Below are 12,378 nucleotides of genomic sequence, written 5' to 3' on the forward strand. Positions count from 1 at the left end.
ATTATTCTGAAACTCTCCCAGGAAGTTTCTGAAAAGCTGAATGCGTAAAACAAAAATTAAGACAGAAGAGAAAAACAAAGACAGCAGAAATCAATCCACAAGGTCCCCACTAGTACGAGTTCAAGGAAGAGGGAACAGAGAAGACAGGAAGAAATAATCAAGGAAACTATAGATGGCTCCAGAACTGCAGAAACGGGGGGAAAGGTTAGCAAGGTATATAAAAAAGATTTCCACTTAAATACGTCCTCACGAAATTTCTAAGCATCAAGGAAAAGAGCCTAAAAGCTAAAGGGAAGCAGTACAACCTGCTGAGAATGGGGTTGGCAGGAGACCCCTGCTTACGGCAATAGAGTCCCAAGGGAAATCAGGGACCAGGAATCCCAGACACAAGACAGCCAACCATGGAGAACAAGACCCGGCGGCGCCCGCACACCCTCGGGAGCTGGCCCTCCACACCTGGGCAGCGGGAGCTGCAGGAGGCCCGGCTGTGGGGTGGGCAAGACGCCCTGGGCAGCAGTCCCAGAGAGCAAGGCCAGGCCTTCCAGTGGCCAGAACGCAGCGGGAGGTCAGAAGACCTCTGACCGAGGCGCAGTAGGACTGAGAATGCCCAAGCTCAAAACACTGTGGAACGTTTTTTGGACAGTGGGGGGAAAGGAGTCTATAAACTCCTCAAAAAGTAACACAAGCAACACCATGTGTAACAAAATATGGGAGCATAATTAATGGAATCTAAGGAAGAAAACACTTTGACCCAGGTACTGAGAATGTGTCCTGCAACTGGCCCAGGATGCACATTGCTGGACCCACTAACACATCACCCAAGTTAGTAACCAGGAAATACGTGTATACTGATTAATAAAGTAAATGCTTTTGTTTTCCAATTTTTACACTCAACCTGTTGACAGGCTGGAGGACAGCTTTCCTTTCCGGCTGGGACCATGCTGATCACCAGGGCCGTGTAAACGCCAGGGGCCCAGAGAAGGGAGATGAGGAGGGGCGTGGGGTGTGGGGCGGGGAGGCCCTCACAGTCTGGTCCTCGCAGCGGGGCCGGAATACTGGGCCGAGTCCAGGATGGACACCGGGACGCAGCAGCAGGGCTGCGTGAGTGGGCCGGACCTCCTCCCTGAGGCTGCAGAGATGGTTTAAAAAACATGCTTAAAGAACTTGTTTAGATCAGTGCCTAAGTGGTTTAGGGAAATCTCATTCAGTGACAGAAGTGGCAAAAAAGTGACTCCCAGGGGTTTTTCTTGCAGATAAGGTGACTTATGTCAGGAGAGTGGTCACCCTTGCAAGTGGGGTGGAGGCGGGCAGCTCCCCACAATGTTATTCCTGAACTGGATGCAATTACATGGGTGTGTTCAGTTCATGAAAATTCACTGGGCTGACATCATTTGTGCACAGTCTCTGTGTATGTTTTTCTTTAATAAAACACTAACTTACATAAACAGACATTTTCTGAAGTGGGCACCTCTGAGCAGCAGGAATGATGTGTGTGCATCATCCTCCCCTAACAGCAGGGGCAGAAAAACAAAGCGCCACAGCGGAAAATACCCACGAGGCAAATCTGCCATCGGCTGGGATGCAAAGGAGGAGCTGGCTTGTACCTGATCGCCTGAGTTGTTTGGAAACTTCAATTCCATTTTCTTCTAACTTCCTCTTTGCACAGTCCTGACAAGCATTACCTAAAAAATGAAAACTTTCATTAAAAAGCTTACCTATTCTAGTAGCCACCCTCCAAGGACCAGTTAATAAATCCAATTTTACTGAAGCACTGGCCAAATAGGCCGGCCACAGGCTGCAGGCTGTGGCTGTCAATGCTTTTTGCAAAGGAAGAGCTTCGGGGAGTCGCGCCGAGAGTAACACAGAAACGAGTCCTGTCACATGGAACCAAGGCCACGGGAGGCGACAGCCAAGTTCTGGGTCCTAACGAGCGGCCCGCCCACCACCACCCGGGCTCTACTTGCAGGTCTGCTGAAGCAAACAGGCAGAGCAGCCAGGCTGTTCCCTGGCAGGGAGCACCGTGAAGGCACTGCTATTTGTCACCTCGGTGGGGCTAGGTGTTCAATGGGAGAAACACCTTTATGATTTTACACGCAGTGGCAGGAAAATAACGGAATGTGTAAGCAAAAAACAGGCTGGTGAAAATGAAGATGTGCTTTACCTAACAGTGTGGTGCTGTCCACGTGGTCGGCATCTGGGGAGGAGAGGAACAGTCAGCAGGGCCGGGCCAGCCGCTCTCCCTCCTGGGGCGGCGGTGGGGCCGCTCGGAGAGGCAGGTGGCCCTCGGCAGGGACGCCGGCCCTGGCAGGCCCCGCACCCTCCCCACCCAGGGCCGCGGTGCAGACTGATGAACGAACACGTGAAGTGCCAGAGCCGGCCTGGTGCACGGGTGGCAGGCCAGGGCCGCTGTCGTCGCGGGTACAACACCCTCTGACCAGGTGCCTCACTAACGGAGGTACAAACGCCCTTTAGAACACAGGCACAGACGACAGGCCCAAAGATCTGCCAGCCCTGGGGCAGCCTGTCAGATCCACTCAGCTGCCAGTGGGTGGAGAAGGGGCCTGTGGGGACAGGAGGCCCCGGGCGCACTGAGCTCACGCTGGTTCACACCGGGTTCTGGTCCTTTGCAGCTGTGGGTGACAGCAGGAGGCCAGAGTTTGGGGCAGAGGTGAGAACAGCCACCCCTTTCCAGAGCTGTGCATACGGACCTGCTCGGGCACACACGGAGCTGTCAGTCCAGGACCCCAATCTCAGCACCAAAGTTCCTGGGCACTAACTGGCCAAGCTAGTCACCTCTAAGCTCGTCTCATCACCTCTAACATCTCTCTAGTCGCGGGGGCACGTGGCTAAAATTGAAGTAAGGGCAGGACTGTAAAATGCAAACCGTGTGTGACAGCTCAAGCAAGGGCCAGTCCCCTTCCCCTTCCTCAGAAACCGACAATGGCCCCAATTACCCAATTATCCTTCGATGGAACTGTCACTCACATCAGCCCGCTTTGCGGTTAGCAATTCTGAACAGGACTAGTGGAGAAAAGCTGATTATCTGGGCATTCAGTCCCATGACCTTAACTCTCCAGCCATCTGTGGTGAACCCACGTGAGTGTGTCTGGGTTTCCTATTACAATTAAACCACAGTCGGTACAGACCTTGCCAAGTTTACTGCCATCCGTGTTTCATGACACCAGACTCAAAGCCATTAACTGCCCTCATGTCCAGATGGCCATCAACAAACTGCTCTGCTATCTCGGTCACTCCCTGGCAGATGAACAATTCTTGGTCCCAAAGAAGGGCCAAGGAGAGTGACTTAAAAAGGGGTGTCATACTCAGAACAGGGAAAAGATGCTGTATGAAAAAAGGAATAAAAGTCTTTATGAAATCATTTTGTGCCTCTGCAGTTTTAACGTCTAAAATGGGGTGACAGCACGAAGGCGAGAGAAGCCGCACCGTCCGGGTTCTCGGCCCCCGGCTGCCGAGGCTGGCCGGGCGGTCGCCTCCCTTGGCTACGGCAATCTAGGCCTGCGATGGGAGACAGGAATCAGTGTGCACAACTGCACACACAGCTTCTTTAAAGCTCTATTTACAGACACATCATACCATTTACCCCAATCTTTTTTAAAGTACACAGAGACATCTTTTAAAAAATAACTGGAAGATTGGTGCATCTAACAGTATGTGAAATTTCATCTCAATTTTATTTTATAGTTAAAATTATATCTCCAAAAAAAAGAAAAACTAGAAGAACTCTACTGGAAAAAGTGAAGAAGAAATCCCATACCTGGACTTCGCTGTTTGCAGATCTGACTGGCAAGGTCTTGCATGTATCCCGGGAAGTGGTCAAAACAGTCCCCGTAGGACACGACTTTAATTCCGTGCAGGAGCATGTCTGCCTGATGCTTGAAGAAGTGGTCCTCATCCTCCTTGAGTGCCACCATGTAGTGCTCCAAGTCCACCTTGTTGGGCACCGAGTAAAGGAAGAGTGCCTGGAATATCTGGTCACGGAGGGTCTCTCCACAGCCCACAAAGAGGAAGGACCTGGTGCGGTACAAGTTCTGGAGAACTTCCTGTGGAAACACCAACGGGACCTAGGAATGCTGACCCAAGGGAGCAGGATCTGACGACCAGCCGTCGCAAGATGTGTGCACTTGACCCCGTCACTCGGGAAGCCTTTCCCAGGGCACACTGAGAGCAGCGCCTGGAAGGTGGCCCCACGGACAAACAGGCCAGCCAGGGACAGTTGGCCTCCAGGTGGTCCCAGGGCCTCTTCGTGTCCGAGCCAGGTAACTGGGCCAGGCCCCCAACAGACCCAGTGTAGACACCCTCCAGAGGTGAGGCTCACCTACCACCTTACCCTCCCTCCACACCCCCCAACCTATCTTATCAATGCCATCACTCAAGTCTTTTGGAATTACTTAAAATTTTAAATTCCTGAAACATACAACAAGGACACTAAAATTTTTTCAATTCAGAACTGGGGGCACACAACACCCTGACATTAATGGATCTCAGTGGGTCATGGACAGGGAACCTTAGGAGGCTCGTGTCAGGAGAATAGGGTTTTGGGGAATGAGGGCAGCATAGCTGAGGGGACCAGGGACAGTGACCCAGAGGAGTGGGCACAGGGGTAGCAGACGGTGTGGGGTCGCTCCAGCATGTAGTAGGGGTCACTCATTCAGACATCCACAATCTCGAAGGCTCCCTCTCAGCACAGATGTTCTTAAAATCCTGATATAAGAACCTAAATCCACTGCTGATGCAAGTGAAAAGCCTAAGCCCGAGGCTCCACTGTGCCACACCTGGGCACACCTGGGCCATGCACCAGGCCCAGAGATAAGCTCCAGGGACGAGGGCACCCGGCCCTGAGCTCACCCGTTTTCCACACTCCATTTCATCTAGGGCACCAAAAAATGCCTCACAGAGAATGAAATTTTAAAACTAGGTTTTGAAAGCTAGAACTAAGCAGAGAAAGGAGAGGTGATGCCTGAATGAACACAGAAAAATGATGAGTCGGGAAGAGAGGCCAGAGAAGAACATACAGACAGTGCAGGCCTGCAAGTCAAGCTGCAGAAATTCACCTGTATCCCCAAGCCAGAGCCCCTGAAACGGCTACTGAGCATCTGTTCAATGTGCCAGGCCCTGGACACACAGCTGAGAAGTCACCCTGCTCTCAGAAGCTGCGAACGAAGGGCAGGAATGCCCAGAGGCTACCATGAAGGCCCAGGGTACAAACAATGATCCCTAAGGTGGTCGTACCATTACTTCTGGGTCTTGAGTAACATCTTTATATCCCGACGGATCCAGAACCATCCCGCAGGGATCTGTGTACAGGCCGTGAATGTGGAGAACTCCGTATCTGATGTGCCCTCTTGCCCACTGAAGGACCTATCAAAACCAAGCCAAAACAAAGTGGGGGGAATCTGGTTATTATTTAAGATATAACAGGAAACCAAATGCATGGTTTACCAAACCTATGTTGGAAAGACAGAAACATTTCAACTTTACCTTTAAACCTAAGAAACTCATCTGTTAACACTAATTACTCCCATATCAGAAAGAGCTTCTTTAAAGATAATTACATAGAAAATATATTTAACATCTGAGGTTCCAGCAAACTGTTGAGACTGATTATTTAAGGGGGACTTTCACTTCTAAGTTACATGTTATATTTTAATTACTGCCATGTATATATTTTCTATACCCAGAAAAAAATGGAAAAAAAATGTATCAAATAGCTCTTACATTGATTGCCATTTCAAGATACAAAACAAAGGTCTTTACAAGGATGCCCATCATGTACATTCCAGTTTTCATGCCAGGGTTTTTCCCATGGACCAGCAGTACCGACAACACCAGACAGACAGAATACCACCGACAAAGACCTCATACAAAGCAGCTAGCATTTCTGCACGATGCCATCAGCACTTTAGTTCCAGATACTGTGCTTTATTTATAATGGTGAGTAAAACCAGGTGCTCAGACAGGGAGAGCAGGCATTCAATCCCGGTCCCTAGCACTCACGAGAAGGTGCGGCTCCACCTGAGCACGGCCCTTGTCCGCCAGCCAGGCTCTCTGCCAGGCACCGTGCCAGAAACTGCCAGCCACAGGCTCTTGCGGTTTGAGACGAGCCCAGCCTCCCACTCATGTGGATCCTGAATGAACATAAGCTCTACACGCGGGACAGAGGCCCGCCGCACGAGTGGGCCGGACAACCCAGGGGGCAGGACGAGTTACTAACAGTAACAAAATCTTTAAGCAAATACACAAAGGACACAAACGTGTCACAAAAGAAATATTGTCAATAAAATAAAGCCATATCCAACCTTAGTAATAAGAGCAACGAAAGTGTAAAATTTTCACCCATCCAATGGGTGAAATGTATTTTGTTCTGGTTTTTTTTGGAAACATATATAGGCAAGATATGGCAAGTGGATACTTCCTTACACAGTCGTTTGGAGTTTAAACTTGGAAATCTTTCTGGAAAACAATGTGGTGATTCCTAGTATCTGCCTAAAATATTCATACCCTTGACCCCGAACCTCTTCTAGCAATTTATCCTAAAGAAATAAACAGAGAAATGTAAGGATTTTCATTGCAGGATTATTTATAACTGTGAAAATGTGCTAACAAAAATAGAGGAAGGCTAACAATTGTAATTTAGTCACAGTTTTATTGTCTTTTAAAAGCATGCTTTTAAAACAGCTTAATAACAGGCAAATGCGCCAAGTACACTACCAAGGAGGAAAATCAGGATGAAAACATCACATTATGCTGCAATCCCGATCTGTTGAAGGGGGAGTGCAGATTAACTGAAATGCACAGCACAGGACCGCCAGGGACTGTGCGCATAACTGTTCTCCTCACCACCCACACTCCCTCCCATGAGCACCGCGAATGAGCGCAGACGGCAGGACAGCATGTGCGCAGGGAACGAGCGGGCAGCAGAGTCCCGAGCGGGGAGGGCTGCCGCCTCAGGGCCCGCTGAGCTCCCAAGGCCAGCCAGCGGCGGGGAGCTGACGGCGCCCCGGGCGCCACTGACACGGCTGTGGACTGCAAGCCCGCCCTCACCTTGCTCTTGTCCTTCAAATCCAGAGACTCCATGGGCTTGCTCTGCTGCTGCCCGAAGATCTCCAGCAGGTTGTCGTAGTTGGTGGTCAGGACCAGGGTGCCCCGCTCCATCAGGCTGAGGATGGACTGCAGCACCAGCGGGTTCTGGATGTGCCGCTCCAGGCTGTCGAACACCTCCATCAGGCAGTCCTGGAAGAAGCTGGGCTTGGGGTCCCCTGTGCGCTGCAGAAGGGGGGGCGCGTTACAAGAACATCTCTCGACAGCTCCGTGAGCGGGTCACATTCTGGCTGCCAGAGACAAAGGGAGGGAGGCAGGCACTGGGGGCTGAGGAATGAAGGTAGGAAGGACACTCTTGTCCTCATGGAGTTTATTAAAATTCCAGAGGCGGGAAACATAAAGTACAAGTATGTGAGGGACACATTGACCGTGATCAATTCTACAGGAAAAGTAAAGCAGAGAAAGGGGGGCAAGTACTGCTGGGGGCAAAAGGTGGATGGTCAGAGGGCCTCTGATAAGGAAGTTCATGGTCTCTGGTGAGGATGTCAAGCAGACGTGCAAGTGCAAAGGCATTGAGGCACCAGCCCAGGTGGACCCCAGGTGAGCGGGCAGCCCTTGGCACAGGAGGATGAGGGCGGTGTTGGCAGGTGAGCTCAGAGGGCCGACTGGAACCACACCACGTGGGGCCTTGAGGACCGCGGTAAGGACATGAGCTTTCCCTCTGAGGAGCCATAGAGGCGCTGGGCTTTCTTGGTGGTATACAAAATGATGTGTCTTAATGGCACCTCAAATTAGGTGACAGACAGTGTGGCCGTACCGCAGAGACCACACAGGACAAGAATGAGACTGGACTCTGGGTGTGACACCAAGTGCCACTGGTGTCTGGGGCAGGGAGGTGAAAGCCTGGCTGGGGTGGGATTGAGGGTAGAGATAAGCAATAGGCAACAGCAAACAGAAACAACTCTTGTGAAGAGCAGCAGAGAGATGGCGTGGCAGCTAGGAGGGCGGTGGGGTGGGGGAGGCCTTGGGCACACCCAGTAAGCCCACCCTGGCCGAGCCACAAGCACTAGGGCCACGGGCCACGCCCTCCAGCCCTCACCCCTCTGCCAACATCCGCCCAGGGGCATCCACCAGAAGTCACACACACCCCAACACCCCATGCCTCCTGTCCCTGTTGATGCTGGGTGTCACTAGAATCAGGTAACAACTCATCCCGTGGCACTGGGCACCCCCTTTCCTGCTGCTCCGGAGTGCCTCCCCATCCCTAAAAACCTTTCCACTGGCGGTGGGCCTGCCATCACACCTTCCTCTTCTGTGAATGTTCTCCTCCTCCCCCAGCTAAAAACAGGCCACCCCCAAGGACTGCACAGAGCTGACTGCTCAGGAGAAAGGACAGGTAGACAAAATTGTCCGGGTGCACTCTGCCCAGCAGGTTGGGAGCTTTCACGATTTCCAGGTGCTCCAGCTCCCTGGCTGGCTACACAGCTCCAAGGACCCCCTCCGTGATAGGCAGCCTACTGCGCCTTTCTCCCGGCCAGCCCCACCTGGCTCGCAAACTGGCAAACTCTACCCTGGCATTAGGCCAGCCAGAGGGAAGCCCCGTCTATAGCAACTACAAATGCAAAGCATAGAGGCTTACACCCGTGGCCCAGCCCACTGGCTCAGGCAGTGGAGGCAGGCATAGCAGCCGGGAAGCAGGAAACAGCTCTTGCCTCTCCCCAGGCACCAGTACTGCTCCCCTGCGACCCCCGACATTGCTTCAGGGGCTGAGCAGCTCTAGAGACTACAGCTTCTGGACACTAAAGGGCCCCATATACAAATATGAAACGCCAAAGGAACCTGATTCAGAGTAAAATTAATACAACTCCTGAGAAAGATGAAATGGACCTCATGACTCTTCCTGAAAGGGAGTTCAAAATAAAAATCATCAACATGCTCATGGAGGTACAGAAAGATATCCAAGAACTCAGGAATGAATTCAGGTCGGAGATCCGATCATTGAAGAGCACGATGGAGGATATTAAAAGCAGGTTGGATACGGTGGAGGAGAGAATAAATGAAACAGAAACTAGAGAAGAGGAATACAAAGAAGCTGAGGCACAGAGAGAAAAAAGGATCTCTAAGAATGAAAGAATATTGAGAGAACTGTGTGACCAATCCAAGCGGAACAATATTCGCATTATAGGGTTACCAGAAGAAGAAGAGAGAAAGGGATAGAAAGCATCTTTGAGGAGGTAGTTGCTGAAAACTTCCCCAATCTGGGGAAGGAGATAGTCTCTCAGGCCATGGAGATCCATAGATCTCCCAGCACACGGGACCCAAGGAAGACAACACCAAGACACATAGTAATTAAAACGGCAAAGATCAAGGATAAGGGCAGGCTATTAAAAGCAGCCAGAGACAGAAATAAGATCACATACAAAGGAAAGCCCATCAGGCTAACATCAGGCTTCTCAGCAGAAACCTTAGAGGCCAGAAGGGAGTGGCATGATATATTTAATGCCATGAAGCAGAAGGGCCTGGAACCAAGATTACATTATCCAGCAAGATTAGCATTTAGATTTGAATGCAGGATTAAACAATTTCCAGATAAGCCAAAGCTGAGAGAATTTACCTTCCACAAACCATCTCTACAGTGTATTTTGGAGGGACTGTATAGATGGAAGTGTTCCTAAAGTTTAATAGCTGTCACCAGAGGTAATAAAACCACAGTAAAGAAAGTAGAACAGCTAATTACTAAGCAAATGCAAAATTAAATTAACTATCCCCAAAGTCAATCAAGGGATAGACAAAGAATACAGAATATGATACCTAATATATAAAGGAGGAGGAAGAAAAAGGAGGAGAAAAAAGAAAAGAACCTTTAGATTGTTTGTAACAGCATATTAAGTGAGTTAAGTTAGACTCTTAGATAGTAGGGAAATTAACCTTGAACCTTTGGTAACCATCTAAAGCCTGCGAAGGCAATAAGTACATACCTATCGATAATCACCCTAAATGTAAATGGACTGAATGCACCAAATGACATAGAGTCACTGAATGGATAAAAAAACAAGACCCATCTATATGCTGCCTACAAGAGACTCACTTGAAACTCAAAGACATACACAGACTAAAAGTGAAGGGATGGAAAAGATATTTCATGCAACTAACAGAGAGAAAAAAGCAGGAGTTGCAGTACTTGTATCAGACAAAATAGACTTCAAAACACAGAAAGTAACAAGAGACAAAGAAGGACATTACATAATGATAAAGGGGCCAATCCAACAAGAAGATACAACCATTATAAATATCTATGCTCCCAACACAGGAGCACCCACATATGTGAAACAAATACTAACAGAATTAAAAGAAGAAATAGAATGCAATGCATTCATTCCAGGAGACTTCAACACTCCACTCACTCTGAAGGACAGATCCACCAGATAGAAAATAAGTAAGGAGACAGAGGCACTGAACAACACACTAGAACAGATGGACCTAACAGACATCTACAGAACTCTACACCCAAAAGCAGCAGAATACACATTCTTCTCAAGTGCACATGGAACAATTTTCAAGAATAGATCATATACTAGGCCACAAAAAGAGCCTCAGTAAATTCAAAAAGATTGAAATAGTACCAACCTGTTTCTCAGATCACAAAGATATGAAACTAGTAATAAATTACACAAAGAAAATGAAAAATCCCACAAACACATGGAGGCTTCACAACATGCTCCTAAATAACCACTGGATCAATGACCAAATAAAAACAGAGATCAAGCAATATATGGATACAAATGACAATAACTCAACACCACAAAAAATCTGTGGGACGCAGCAAAGGCCGTGCTGAGAGGAAAGTATATTGCAATACAGGCCCACCTCAGGAAAGAAAAACAATCCCATATGAACACTCTAAACTCACAATTAACGAAACTAGAAAAAGAAGAACAAAGGAGGCCCAAAGTCAGTAGGAGGAGGGACATAATAAAGATTAGAGCATAAATAAATAAAATCGAGAAGAATAAAATAGAAAGAATCAGTGAAAGTAAGACCTGGTTCTTCGAGAAAATAAACAAAATAGACAAATGCCTAGCCAAGTTTATCAAGAAAAAAAAAGAGTCTACGCACATAAACAGAATCAGAAATGAGAAAGGAAAAATCACTACAGACACCACAGAAATACAAAGAATTATTAGAGAATACTATGAAAAATTATATGCTAACAAACTGGATAACCTAGAAGAAATGGACAACTTTCTAGAAAAATACAAGCTTCCAAGGCTGACCCAGAAAGAAATAGAAAATCTGAACAGACCAATTACCAACAATGAAATTGAACTGGTAATCAAAAACCTACCTAAGAACAAAATGCCTGTACCAGATGGCTTCACCGCTGAATTTTATCAAGCATTTAATGAAGACTTAATACCCAACCTCCTTAAACTTTTCCAAAGAGTAGAAGAAGAGGGAATACTTCTAAACTCATTCTATGAGGCCAGCATCACTGTAATACCAAAACCAGGCAAAGACACCACAAAAAGAAAACTACAGACCAATATCCCTGATGAGCATAGATGCAAAAATACTCAACAAAACATTAGAAAACCGAATTCAAAAATACATCAAAAAGATTGTCCATCATGATCAAGTGGGATTCATCCCAGGGATGCAAGGATGGTACAACATTCGAAAATCCATCAACATCATCCACCACATCAACAAAAAGAAGGACGAAAACCACATGATCATCTCCATAGATGCTAAAAAAGCATTTGACAAAATTCAACATCCATTCATGATAAAAACTCTCACAAAATGGGAATAGAGGGCAAGTACCTCAATATAATGAAGGCCATCTATGATAAACCCACAGCCAACATCATAGTTAACAGCGAGAAGCTGAAAGCTTTTCCTCTAAGATCGGGAACAAGACAAGGATGCCCACTCTCCCCACTTCTATTCAACATAGTCCTGGAGGTCCTAGCCATGGCAGTCAGACAACACAAAGAAATAAAAGGCATCCAGATTGGCAAGGAAGAAGTTAAACTGTCCCTGTTTGCAGATGACATGATAGTGTACATAAAAAACCCTTAAGAATCCACTCCAAAACTACTAGATCTAATATCGGAATACAGCAAAGTTGCAGGATACAAAATTTATATGCAGAAACCTGTGGCATTCCTATACTCTAATGATAAACTAGCAGAGAGAGAAATCAGGAAAACAATTCCATTCATCATTCCATCAAAAATAATAAAATACCTAGGAATAAACCTAACCAAGGAAGTGAAAGAAGGTAAAGAAGACACCAATAAATGGAAACACTTCCTG

General features: G+C 47.7%; 1 protein-coding gene across 5 annotated transcripts in view; it reads right to left on the reverse strand.

Annotated features, from left to right (window-relative positions):
- FAM118A (family with sequence similarity 118 member A) overlaps positions 1-12,378 on the reverse strand; it is a 42,901-nt gene that overhangs the window by 6,313 nt on the left and 24,210 nt on the right. For all 5 annotated transcript variants that reach the window (XM_036931287.2, XM_036931286.2, XM_036931290.2 and 2 more), the window contains exons 4-8: positions 7,063-7,284; positions 5,251-5,379; positions 3,776-4,061; positions 2,162-2,194; positions 1,605-1,682 (exon numbers count right to left, since the gene is read on the reverse strand). In XM_036931287.2, coding sequence (XP_036787182.2) covers positions 1,605-1,682; positions 2,162-2,194; positions 3,776-4,061; positions 5,251-5,379; positions 7,063-7,284 — 748 coding nt within the window. The remainder of the gene's footprint in view (positions 1-1,604; positions 1,683-2,161; positions 2,195-3,775; positions 4,062-5,250; positions 5,380-7,062; positions 7,285-12,378) is intronic.

This window comes from Manis pentadactyla, chromosome 10 (genome assembly GCF_030020395.1).
Source record: "Manis pentadactyla isolate mManPen7 chromosome 10, mManPen7.hap1, whole genome shotgun sequence".
In the NCBI taxonomy this organism is placed as follows: Eukaryota; Metazoa; Chordata; class Mammalia; order Pholidota; family Manidae; genus Manis; species Manis pentadactyla.